This window comes from Crocodylus siamensis, chromosome 1 (genome assembly GCF_052110815.1).
Source record: "Crocodylus siamensis isolate JL-2025a chromosome 1, ASM5211081v1, whole genome shotgun sequence".
NCBI lineage: Eukaryota > Metazoa > Chordata > Crocodylia > Crocodylidae > Crocodylus > Crocodylus siamensis.
The window spans coordinates 282,279,969-282,294,012 of NC_143395.1; the positions used below are offsets into that span (position 1 = coordinate 282,279,969).

General features: G+C 43.0%; 1 protein-coding gene across 3 annotated transcripts in view; it reads right to left on the reverse strand.

Annotated features, from left to right (window-relative positions):
• TBL1X (transducin beta like 1 X-linked) overlaps positions 1–14,044 on the reverse strand; it is a 317,070-nt gene that overhangs the window by 99,680 nt on the left and 203,346 nt on the right. For all 3 annotated transcript variants that reach the window (XM_090064019.1, XM_090064010.1, XM_090064027.1), the window contains one exon: positions 6,440–6,547. In XM_090064019.1, coding sequence (XP_089920145.1) covers positions 6,440–6,497 — 58 coding nt within the window. In that variant the 5' untranslated portion in view covers positions 6,498–6,547. The remainder of the gene's footprint in view (positions 1–6,439; positions 6,548–14,044) is intronic.

Here is a 14,044-nt window from a genome sequence, read left to right on the forward strand (position 1 = left end):
TAGAGCCACCTGAAAGTAGGAATGCAAGGGACTGGGCATATGGCTGGATGGGGGTCAGGGAGAACCTGAAGGAGAATTAGGGTCCAGAGAATAAAAAAGTCTCCCAGATGGGAGGAGATGTACTCTGAGGGAGAACACAGGAGAACTCAAGGAAAGGGCAGGGTGGTCTCCCCTGGTCTGGGGTAAGACCTGAAACTGAATTCTGCTGGGGTTGGATGGTGTAGTGGGACCGATGGGAAATGCCACACCTGTGCCTTCCCAATGAAAGGCAAGGATTGGGTGCTGGAAAGCCTCATCCCCCACTGCCTTGTGGGTGACCCCATGGAGGAAAAGGCTAGAGGAGCACCCCCCCCCAAAAAAAGCACTATGGGCCCAAGTTTCACTGAATGGGGCCTGAGGCCTAAGGAGGAAAGTGTAGGCCCAGTGAGAGGCCAGGGCCAGGAACCAGTGAGGGAGCTGAGGCTTAGAGTGTGATTGTTTGGTCCAGTGAGGGGCCAGTGTGAGTATGTGGCTCAGTGAGGGTCGAGTGTGAGTGTGGCCTGAATGGGCCAGAGGCCAAGTGCAGCTCAGTAAGGGGCCAGGGGAGTAGTATGTGGAACAGGGTGCCACCTGCGAAGCATGGGACACAGTGTAGGGTTGGTTTGGAGCCACGTGTTTGGCTCAGTGCATGGGGAAGCCTCTTGCATCACATCTATTCATTTTTTTATCAAAGATATGGCGTGTGACAGACAGACTGCCCTAAATGGTGGGGGTGCAGAATCAATCTCTTTGGACCATCCCCCACCATTACAGGCAGATTTCATTTTCATTAAAGTAATTGGTATTTAAGGGGTTAAAATATCAAACGGATGCTGGTTGGGGTATGTGGGCACCTGGTAAAACTGGAAGGGAGTACGTAATAAGAAAAAGTTTTGGAACCTCTGGTTTAGAGAGAATCCACAATGTTGCTAGTTTCTAATATCAGCACTGTATGGTTCTGCCTGGATGTCTCTGGCATGTCTTTTTAACAGGGCTTTCCCGTCATTACTGAGAAGAGGAGGGAGCCCAGGGCATGCTGGCCAGCCCGGCCTCTTGAATAGACTTAACAGCAAAAAGGGATAAGATGGGTGCCTGTCCCAGGTGTAGGCAGTAACTGGCAAGCCTGAGGCAGAAATAGAAGGTCAAGTGACCCAGGGAGAGGCTCCAAAATCAGATTGACCCAGAAGTGGCAGTCTGACCACAGGGGTTGAAGAAGGCAGAGCTCCAAGGAGTAGCCAGTCCAGACTGTCTGGGAGAAAAGACTTTGTGCCACATCAGGGTGGAAGAGACCCCACACTGTGAGCAATGCAAGGTAAGTGCCTTCAATCTTTCATATTGGTGCCCTCATGGGCTTTTGTTTTGCAAGCTTTAGGCTTTGAGAGCAGGAGCTTATGCTTTTGATTTACATTTGGAGGGTGTTAAGTACAGGCCAGAGTCCAAATACATTCAGAGGGAAGACTGTGGTACTGTGGTATCTTAAAGGACTGTAGCATGTCAGATATCTGATAGCAAAAACTGGGGAGCATAACTCTCGTACCCGCAAGGGATGTGCTTAGGGGCCAAGCGGCCCAGAGCCCACAAAGGGCTAGAGTTAGAGCCCAAGAATCTAGGTCTTGGTTTGGTGGACTCTGGGCAATGGGACTCAGCCAGATTAAACATGAGCTAAGGTTGGGAAGGATCTGGTTTTAGATAAGGACCTACCCCAAAACCCACCTCCACCTCCAGCCTCCCTTCAAAACTATAACATCAAACCATGGCAGGTGAGATGGAGGGGGCAGGACCCAGAGTCTGGAAACAAAGGGTGAGGAGGTCAGAGCCCAGCAGCAAGCTAGGCTGGGAGCCTTGTCATGCCAGCACCAAACATTGCTGTTAGTCTTTTACCAGCTCAAATTGTTTAAAGTATGTTGTGGATATTTTCCTGCACACAATGAGCAGCGTCACAAAAATGATGATAAAAAATGACTATCTCAGAAATAAAATAAAGGAATTTTTCACCTCTCCTTTATTGTGATGGCCATTTTCTTTTTGTGGGCTGAACTGCTGGGTTTCAGTTATTTTTCTTTTATTCGTAGTTTCTAGATAAGCAACTTTGCATTTGGATATATTAAATTGCATGTCACTTACATTAGCTTGGCTTTCCAAACTGTGTTGATCAGTCTCTATAACTGAAGTGCTGCCACCTCTTACCACTTCGTCAATTATTTCCCATCTACAAATTAAATCAGCAATGATTTTAAATTTTCTTCCAGATAACTGATAAAGCTGTTGAATAGTACAGAAGTGGGAAAAGATCCCTCTGGAATTCCAACTGAAACATCCCATTAGATGAATATTGTCCATTTCCAGTGACTTTTCAAGATCTTTCAGTTAACAGCTTTTAATCCATTTGATGTGGTCTGTACTGATTACATATGGTGTTAATTTTATTATAGTGGGTGTATCTAGACAGGAAATGAATGTGAAACAGTTTATACAGGAGTAAACTGCTCAGTTGCGGTGTCTACACATGGGCCTGGGACAGCAGCAATAAGCCAGGGCAAAGCAGGCCCCGAGTTGACTGGGCTGGCCGGACACAATTTATGCCTGTGGTCAGTGTCCACATGTGTGTTTTAGCACAGTAAATTATCCTGCCATAAGATAGTATTGTCAGGTACAATACTATCTTATGGCAGAATTAATTAGTTTACTGTGCCCTAATACTAGCACACATGTAGACTGTACCATTTCACTGTGGAGCTGATTAGTCTACTCCGAAGCAAGGAGCATGTGTAGATGCACCTGGTGTCATTCAAGATGAAGAAGCCTAAGTCAAATACCTCACAAACTTCTCCTGTATCCTAAGATTTGTAATCAAACAACACTACTGATATGGATAGTTCAATTATTTAATGCTTCTAGATTCAAATGTTCAATTATAACAGAAAGCAACCTCTGACTTTCACTTTTAATTGATGATTCCCCTACTCCCACCACTTCAGAAGATTTTAACTTTCTCTCTAATAATATCATTAGAGTAATTTTCATGACCACCATTCACTAGTACCATTGCCATGGCAATATTCAAAACATCCTCAAGTACCCTGCAGAATCAGAGCTGCCAAATTTTTTGCCAAATCTGGGTATGGACTTGCCTTATACGCAATTAAATTCTTGGTGTGGTATATGTTTGTTTCTGTCTGAATATTAAAGAGGAGGAAACCAAAGAGGAAACCTGAGTTAAACTTACTTTATTGTCTCCATTTTTATTTAATTTTTTTAATGCTATTTGGGCTTGGCTAGGTGTCATGAACCTCGGTCCATATTCCAATGTATAATAGCAGTTATACAAAAGCTAAAAAAGATTCCTGGTTTTGCTGGCAGCATAAACTACGGATGACTGAACTCAAACTATATTCAAAATAAACACTGTCCCTCTAAGGATTAAAAAAGTGCATGTCGAATTTACAATAATTAGAGGTTCTTGTTTAGACATTTTTAATTTGTATCTCATCATTCTACATTGTTTATACTAGCAGGTGGCACAGCATCTTACAAGCTGGGATTTCTTTATTTGTCTAACAAAAAATACAAATGTAAAACCCCATAAGGGAAAACAGTATGAGCATGGCTCAGAACATCAAAACCAACTGTACAGTACATGCTTCTTAAAAATAGATCTGTTGGCTCAGCGTTACTTATAATTCTCATTTACTGTACAAGACTACTGTGTCTTGTCTTGTGTCAGGCACTGGTACTAAGACTATGTATTATCATCCAGGTCCTAAAATGCTCAGTTTGAGCTGATTTTCTTAATATCATTAGACCAGTTTCTGCTTACTTAACAATACCTGTAGAAATTATCAAACAAAATCAGTGACATCAATGCAATTACACTCACACTCTTCCTGTGTATGCAGGACTATATATTTTTCATTGTCAAATAATAGTGTGAATATGAAGTAACAACGGTATTTTATCTAAAAATGCTAGAAAAAAATCAATAAGAGCCTTCAGCCACTGTTCTTTTGATGCTGTCATTCATCAGTAAGTCCTTAAAGATTTGTTTTGAATCAATCCACAGCATCAGTTTGGCTATTGACAATTCAAGCAGAACATGAAGCCTACCATCTTTGGTTTCTTCTTTCCAATGGGGAGAAGCTGTTACATTGCAACAACATAATGTGGAAAAAATACACTACAAATGTAACAATTTTAATGAGATTTATGCAACTTTTTGAATGTTCAAAAGCCAATAAACTCCAGTCAATTTATTTTGAGAAAATTGGTTAGTTTGTAATCAAATTGTATTTCCCCCCATTCTCATGAACTGAAGCCAAAAACCAGATTCTAATCCAAGGGTGGGCAAAATACAGCATGTAGGTCAGATACGGCCTATCAAGTGATTCCCTCTGGCCCATGGCAGTTGTGGGGAGTGTAACTGATCCCGCTGCCCCCCAGATGTGGAGATGCCACATGGCATGGCCCACTGTATCCCTGCATGCAACTCTTGGGCATGCTGAGATGTAATCTGTGGGGCAGGGTGGGGTGGGGTGGGGTGGCAGCTGGTCTCAGCTGCCCAGCAGCCACTGCTGCCTGGAAACAAGTGTCACTAGCCCCTGGCCCCACTGCCTGGGCACCCCCAGGCCCGTCTGCCCTGCACCCGCTGCTGGTCGTGCCAGACAGAGCAGGCAGGTGAGGTCTCCATGGAGTCCAGGCCAGGACCCTCGCAGGCTTGGCACACTTGGCTGGGTGGATAGTGGCATCCAGGAGTGGGATGGGCAGATGGGATTGTGGGTTGATGACAGTGCAGGGCTGGGGCTCAGGGCCTGGAGCACAGCTGTAATCTGCTCCTCACTCATCCCTGCAATGGGCACCAGTCCCCCGCCCTGTGGTTCCCTGCAGAGCTGATGCCCAACACAGGGACATGTAGGGAGAGGACCGTGGCTCTGTCCCGGGCCCTGGCCTCACGTTATCACTGCTCCCCAATCCCAGCTCTAACCCATGCCCTGCTCAACTGTTCTGCTCCTGGACACTGCTCCTTGTCTGTCTGTGGCCCCATTCATCCATCTGAGCACACCCTGCCCACAGGGATATTGGGGTGGGCTTCATGGAGACCCCACCTGTTCACTCACTTGCTCCATCTGTCACCCCTAGCAGTGGGTGTGGAGTGCATAGGCCCAGGGCCAGACAGGAAAAACTGGCACCCCTCTGGCCCCCTCTTTGTAAACAGGCCATGTAAACAGCTGTGACAGGGCCAAGGCTGGGGCCGGGTCAGCACTCTGCCTCCCCACCTCTGCCTCCCAGCTCTCAAGAGCTCACCCAAAGTCCTTCAGTGGTCCCTCCAGCCAAAATACTTGCTGATTAGAGTGTTGGGATGTGGGTTAGGGCCATGCAGTTAGAGCGAAGAGATCTGCCAATATGACAGATAGCTAAATTATCAAGAGACCTTTAGAGGATCAAACCTTGTATGTCTACCACATGTGGAGATTCCTTGTAAGTTTCAACAGAAGTTTCTTGTACTGGGGGCTCATAGTACTGGAATTGTTCTATCAGGGTGGCAGAAAAACAATAATCCACTGAGTGGATCCAGGCTAGGATGGCTAATAGGAGGCATGCTCAGCCCCCAAATAGAGATTTGGGTCTGAGTTTTCAGCTGCTAGGTTTTTGGTTCCCTCTGTCAAAATAAAGGGGACAATTTTTTTCCCCACATGTCTCTTTTCCTCCCCCTTCCCCATACCCATTACCCAACTTCAAAGAGCTTGCCTCTTCAGAGAGCAAGGAAACCTGCTGAGATCTTGGATGTCACTCCCTAAGCAATGTGCTTGCCCCTTGCAAACATTAAAATAACATTTTCTGTCAGAGTTGAAATAACAAAAGGATCCTATAATAAAATACCAATTTGAACATATTTTTTAAAAGCACAGGTTAGGGTTTTACTCCCAAAATATTCCTGTTTATATGAAAAAAACAGTGCCAGATGTGCAGGGTGAAGGGAAGATACATACAACTTAGGATCTCAAGAGAGAGGCCAACCTATACAGTTATTTACATACATCATTACCTTGATATCACACACACACGCGCGCGCGTGCACGCGCACACATATACTGGATCTATTACAAACATATTGATTAGGTAGATGACTATCTGTTTACAACCCGGTATAAAGCTTTTTTGAAGAAAATCTCCTCTCATTTAACAAGGACCTGAGATAAATACTTTCAAGTGGCTAAGAAAGCAAAGAATAGAAATATTTGTCATTTGTGCATGTATGTTGCTAGTAACATAGACTAGTATGACATAAGGTGGTATGACAATTCTGCTAAATATTTACTGACATAATGATATTTATTTTCTTGTTTTACCCAGGACCCCTGTGGGCAGGGAATACCTAATATTTAGCACCCATGATCCAGTGCTGTAATAAAGTCAGGAAACTTACCTGATTCCTGGAGATAGCGATACACCAAGAAATTCACTTCGTCACTGGTTATGCTCATCTTAGCCCTACCTCAATATGATGAGGTTTATAAGAAGTGTGATCCACACTCTGTTCAAAGAGGGAAGAAAACAAGAGTTATGGTTCTATCATGATGATACGTAAACATTATTTAAGGGGACATAATTAAATTTTTTATGGTCTAATATGTTTATATGAACTACAGTTGTTGTGACGCAATGTGAAGAATTATTTAAATACTATGAATCTAGTACTCGTACTGTGCTATTACATTTTATTATTATTTGCAAGCAATACTGAAGCCAGGGGTGGGCAATTATTTCAGGCAGAGGGCCGCTTACTGAGTTTTGGCAAGCCATCGAGGGCCGTATAACAGGCAGCCAGGAGCACATAAATCTTAATTTTCTAAATTTTTTAGGGGCCCTGTGGGCTGGGTAAAATGGCCTGGTGGGCTGCATTTTGCCTACCCCTGACTTAAGCAGTACTTATATAAACATTATATATTTGAAAGAGGCAGAGAAAGTATTTTAAATCATGAAAGCCATTTATTGCTATTAACTCATTTTCTTGAAGAGCTTTACTACAGTTCTCTTGGACACCCTTCTTCATTGCATAAGCACTTTCTAATCAGTATTGCTGAAATGTATTGCCAGAGATAGTATATCATACCACACCTACTCTTTTCCAGCTCACACTTAATAATCTGGTCTTCTGCTTACTGGTTTATAATTTGGGAAACAGATTGTTCCCTTTGAAAGAAGGAACATGGCATAAAAGCACTCTGAGAACTTTAAACAGCAGTAAAATTAACATGCAAACCCAAAAGGAAGAACAAACAGCAAATGTTTATTAATAAGGCATTGTAGAGAACACCTAGTACTGAGCAATAAGGTAAGCACACACCCATTTGATGTCTTTGAAGTACTTCATTGTTTATAATGTACCAGATCAAGGCTAAACAGATCACTAAGAAAACCATAACATAAAAAAGGAAGGGTTTTGCACAACCAGTTAGGATATATTCTTTGATAATGAATGAATAGCACATTGACTTTAAATGTAGATGATAGTCCAGTTTAAAATATCTCCTTTGAATTTTGATAAAAAATCCATTTCTTTTTTTGTGTGTGTGTTCTTTTTCAGCTAGTTCAATATAAACAACTTTTCATACATGAATCATACAGCTTCGATACTCACCAAGAATTGAAGAATAGTCTTGGAAAGTTTTGGACGTAAAAGTGCGTGTATACTCTGCCAGGCAATGGTGTAACAAGCAGATTTGGCACCCAGGGCAAACTCTACAAGGGCAGGGGGCGCATGGTTCTGAGGCTGGGGGTGGGCTCCAGGGGAAAGACATGGGGTGGCATATGTGGGGTCTGAGAGTAGGGTGGCAGGGAGGGGAGTGTAGCATCAAGAGTGGGAGCCCACAGGAGAAAGGGAGTACATAATTTCAAGGGTGGAGGTGGGGCATTGGGGTAACCATCTTTTCCATCCCAGGAACTCCTAAACAGTTAGTGAGTGGCTGAGCTGCTGCTGCTGCTTCTGCCACTGTGTGCTCTGCCCACCCTGGCTGTTGCTCTTAAACCAGCTGCAACCTGGGACTGCTCCGGACTTCCTGGCTTGGGTATACTGCTGGGGTACAAACTTTGCAGGGCTGTGGGCGTGCAAAGGGTTCTGGCATCCCTCCTAACTTTGCATATGGGGCAGGTGCCGCTCTCACCCACCCCTAGTTATGCTATTGCTGCCACAAATTATAAATTAAACATGCATAGGAGTCTGCTGTTTGTTTGAATTTCCCGTATGTCTCCTCTTGGCAGGCAGAGTGGTCTTTGTTCATTGAAAACCTCTTCAGTAATTCCTGTTGCCTAAAGTAGCACCTGCTACGGCAGGCAGTGCTGATCAACTACAAGTTTCCCCTGCTGATGATCTAAACCAGCAGGTCACTCATGACTGAAACAGATGTCTCTGCATATTTATGTAAATGGAGTTCTTTTGAACTGTGTTATGCCTTTTATTCTCCTTCCCTGCTATATTTCATCAATGACTCAGATGCTGTTTTTCCATAACAATGGATACCTTGGTAATTTAAGGGACATTCTTCTCTAGTATTGTATTGAATAGTGCTACAGTTTATATTTCATGCAAGAGAAACATAAATATGGCGAGTCTTGGGCTGCTCTCAACAGGAAAAGGCAGCCTCATCTTCACAGAAAACAATCATCATCAAGATGGTGCTGGACTGAGACTTAAGAAATCTGGTACAATTTCTTTTTTTGACACCAATTCTATGTGCAACCCTAGGAAAACCCGCGCATCTTGGGTCTTCAATTTGTAAAATGAGCTATGATATTCCTAATGCTCACGATCCTTGAGGGTATACATGCATTAATGTATGCAAGTATTGCAGTTTAGTTGCTATGGTGGAGTCAAAAGTACCTTCATGAACCACAACATTTTGTTACAAAATGACAAAAGTGCACATTATGAGATCTCACTAGTTATGAGTTCTAAAAACAGGCCCCTTAAAAAAGGGACAAACTTTACATATAATTGTATTACTTTCTGCGAAACAGAACTGGTTTCAGAATAATTCACCAAATGGTTCTCAACAAAGATACTGATGATGACTGTTAAGGCCATTTTTATCTCCACCCATTTGATTACATTTAAAAATATATTTTTTTCATAGTTGTTCATTGCTACAGCTTTGGTAATGCAAAAAACTGTGACAGCTACTGTTAAAAAGGAACATGTACCATTTTTTTTCAATACATTAAAAATAGCAGTTTCAGTTTTTTGGTAGTAGGAAAGACAGGGAAGTTGAAACCTTTTACAGAAATTCAGTTTCAGTGATGACATCCATTGTAGTGGTGTGAACATTATTAATAAAATCACAAGAAATTATAACTGCTGCTTCTGCCTATGATGCATCTGATTAGGTTAAATTATTAGTGCTATAATCCTTCCTTGTTCTGAGGGGATTTTACTTTTTCAGAGGACACCTTTGTTAAATAAATTAAAAACCAGAGAAAATCAGCCTGGCTGAAAAATAAATAGTTTGGCAACCATGAAGAAAGCCTCCACAGCAGCTACCTTCCCCCCACTCCCCTTTTTTCGTATTAGAATTCCAAACACAGTAAGTAGCTGGATTTATAATACATTTTCCCTGCAGTCAGTGAGCAGGAATTACTTTGACATATGTGTCAGATCATATCTTTATACACATTGTTACCGTGCCATAAATAACCAGATGATCCCCGCTCATGCGTTTAAGGTCTCCCCTCCCTCAGATGCCATTGCAGCAATCAGATACACAATTATCAGGCTCTAGCCATCTGAAATGACCCAGAGATCACGTCTCTGCCCCAGAGTAATCTATTCATTAGGAATTTGGCTTAGCCATGAAAGACTTCACTCAGTTTCACTAACCCTGCTTTTTGATTACCCCCATCCCTATACATGAAAACCCCAAACTAGGTGGACGGCAGAACACAGAGTGGGGAGGAGGGGAATATAATTATCTCTGGTGTAGCTCTAAGTCTAACCCAGAAGAAATAAGTAAGCAAGCAAACAAACAAAAAGATTTCCCCACAATAAAACTGAGTTTGAAACATAACAAGCAAGCAAAAGACTCTAGTTGGTGCCACAATGTAATTATTTCTGTAAACTGATAGTCTCCTGTCATCAGTGAGGATCAATGTTGCTTAGGTGAATAATTATTTTCAAAAGTGCAGTTCAGAAAAATAACTTGTGTGTTTAGAACTATTTCTCATTTAAAGTGACAGCATTTTTAGCTCCCCATAGCAATTGAAATGCACATACCCAAACCCCAAACCAACCCCCCCCCACCCCGAAACACAGGAAAATGACCTAAACACATCCAGGTGTCCTTTATCTGAAACACTTCCCCCTCACCCACTTGCAGATTACAGCTTTCTAGTTTCTTCAATCATAGGTTAAACAAAATTGAATTGTAGTCTTCTGAACATAGTTGTGTGGTTAATGTGAAGCATGATAGAAGCGCTAATAAACTCAATGAATGTATTTGCATACTTAAATTTGAATGGGCATTCTGTTGACCCCAAGCAATGGTATAGTTTTCCTATGTGCTACATTCATGCAGGGTTGTTTAATAACTGGAAGCAGCCATTGAACCCACTGAAATGCTCTTCTTTAATTATACTGTGAAACTGAGGCAGGTAAATTGGATGTCATCCTTTACATTTTATTTTTAATCCCTAATTTTTATTATACTGTATTATACTCTGATCTTCATAGCCTGCCCTATTGCTAGGCCTGGGATGAGGACACTGTAGGTGGCAGCAGAGGCTCTTTCAAGAGAGGATTCTGGATTTGTTGCTTGAAGCCGTCAGTCACATAGGAAGAGGGAGGGTGTAGTCTCAGCCATGCTTTCCTCCCCTTCAAACAGTCACAGTGCAACGCATGTTCACTGCCTCAGCTAGGAAAAGAGAGATGGGTAGGATATGGGGAAAATAAGAGTGCCCCAAACTTCCTACTTTTTAATCCCTTCTCTTCTGGGGAAGGTCATGGGGGAAGAGGTTGGGGCCTGGGTAGGCAGAAGAGAAAATGGCATAGAACTAGGTGGGTCCTTGCACTGTTTACCGGTGGAATACAGCAGCTCCAGGCTGTTTAAATTGCACGGACAAAGATATTTCAGAAAATAATGGCAATTTGGAAATAAAACTGTCCAGTGTTCAATGACCATTTACTGGACCAGATAACCTCTCTAGGTAGTTGTAAATGATGGGTGCATTTGACAGATCTACCATCAGAGTTCTCTGCTATTGCTCTCACTTTGTTGCAGACATATGGCATGGGCAGCTATTTTTGCCACTAATTTCTAAAAACACCTTCACAGAAAAGGCTTCATGTCCTCAGGGTTCTTCCTTCTCATTTCATACCAAATTCTCTAATTAAGAGGGGTCATGATATTTATGGGCATTTACACAGATGGAGTGAGCGTGCTTCAATGTGCGGGAAATCCAGCGCATTGGAGTGGAGCACATAAATTGATGCGCTCTGGCACCCTCACGCATCGTGTGCCTCAGTGGCACGTTTGATATGCTTTAGTTTAAAGTGCACCGCTGCCATTTTCTCAGCATGGAAATGTGATACACTGAATTTCTCAGCACTGATACATGTGACATGTGGATGCTTTTAATCAGCGTGACACAGCTGGTGGTGTCTATGCGTGGTCCCTGTTTACTGCCACCAATATCACGGGAGGCATCTGCAGGCAGTCCCCGCTCATCCGCATGGTGGTCCCCCACTCGTGGGAGGCACCAGTAGTTCATGAACCTTAACTTAGTTCTGTAGCACAACAATAATTAAGAATCAGCAGCTCCTTAACCCATAGGCTGACAGTGTATTTTTCCCCCATACCTTTCTGTTTGTCTTCTATTCCAGCTCTCTTGAGTAGGGACTTCACCCTGTTCCATGTTCAGGCTGCCAGAATTCTTGTAGGGTGAAAGAGGGCAGAGGGCCCTCTCTTTTTCATACCTACTTCAGTTCTTAGATTATTGCCAATTTCAGCAGTTACAGTGAAAGACGTTTTTTCATTTTAGGCATGCTCTGATAGTCTTCCAATTCCAGCTGATGACAAGATATCATCAACAATAAGCTCTGCCCATGTGAGTGGCCAAAATATGGCTCATAAATGCCCTCTGAGTGCTTTGCCTTTGTGAGGCTTGAACTTGATTCCTTTGTGACTGAAGAAAATAAATAAGTGTTGGCATCTGGGAGGTGGCACCAAAATGAGATGTCATCTGCAGTGAACTGGACAGATCTATAAACCTCCCCCTTTCCTTCCTTATGAGAGGAATTAAGTATTTAACTATGTTAACACTGAAACCATCATCACTGGGGTCCTGACTTATTCAGTGACATGAATGGGGCAGCTTAAACCTTTCTAAGCAATTGTTCCAGGCTCTCACACATTCTCAAAAATGTCTTTGCAAAAGTCCTACTTGAGGCATATTTTTAGGTTTTTTTCACAACCAAAACACTTAGGCCAGGTAGAGACATCACACTTTTACTGGTGTACGTGATTGGAAACTAGTCTATATCCATAATGTAGGGGTGGGCAAAACATGGCTTGCGGGCTGGATGCAGCCCACCAGGCCATTCTACCTGCCCTGTGGGGCCCCTAAAACATTTAGAAAATTAATAGCTTTCTGCCCCTGGCTGCCTATCATGTGGCCCTTGATAGCTTGCCAAAACTCAATAAGCAGGATTCCACCAAAAATAATTGCCCACCCCTGCCGTAACAGAAGTTCAGCACACAAAACTAGTCTATACCAGTAATAGATCAGAAATTCAGCACATGTAGACTGGTTAAAAAATAGCAGACCCGGTCTAAAATGTGCGCCGCCTACTGCCCCCAACCTACTGCTACTGATCTAAACTACACTGCTCGCAGAAAACAATGTAACTTAGACTGATCCTGCTTTGGACTTTAGAATATCTGTACCTAGCCGTAGAGATGTGGTTTGTTGTTTTAAAATGAAAAGCTAAGATTTTGGAGAACAAGATAACAGCTTCAATGAAGTCCCAATGAGCTGAATCATCAACTGCCACCTTAATCAAATGCCCTGTCAAGAACATTTATAGTAGCGAATCATGAGCCAAGACCTCCAAGAGAAAAGATGCAGGGCTTTCTGAAAGCCCAAATAGCCTAACTTTGAGCTAGTCTTTTATAACCATCTCAGCAATTATATTTATTTACCCTAAACTTCCTTCTACCCTTAAGGCTAGGGACAGACATTACACATAAACCAGTTTAAGTGATCAGAAACTGGTTTAAAACTGTAACAGAACATATGTTCAGTGCACATAAACCATTTTGAAATCTGTCTGAAACTGGTTTGAGATAAACCTGGCTGAATGTAGTATCAGACTTAACTGATTTGGCTCAAATCGGTTTATGCAATGTCTGTCCCAGACCAGTTGCTGGTTTAAGTTAAACCAGACTTCCCCAGTATTCCAGCATGCTCTCTCGGATGGGATGGGATGGGCTCTCTGCTCCACAGCAGGGCTAGCCCCTCCCATCTGCTCCTTGGGTGCAGCTCCGGCAGTGACTGCAGTCTTCCTGGCTTCCTCCTGCTACCACCCTCCCCCCACTCCCTGCTAAGCAGGTATTTCCCCCTCCCCTCTGCCTTACACAGACACCTCTCAGCATTAGCTAGCATACCACTTGATGTCTGTGCTGTGGGAGACCGGACAAAGGCAGACAGGATTGCCAAAAAGTTTGGGCTTTTTGGAGCTAATCAACAGGTAGCTGGTAACATCCCTTCTTGGAAAAAGTTGTTTAAGAAGAATTTGAACTAATGGAGAGAAGCTTTTGTTTTCTTTGTTTTCTTAAAGGTCAGATAAACACTGAATTAGGGGTGATAAACACTCAATTGTCTCCTGGACTGCTCAGGTGGGGGAGGGGTGTGTGTGTGGGGGGGGTACTTCTCCCTAATCAGAGCATCCTTCCAAGACCTGTCCATTCTGCCTCTCAGCTCAGCAGTGTGGAAGGGAAGAGAGGGATGCTCTAGCACCCCCCAGCTTCTAGCCTGACCCACT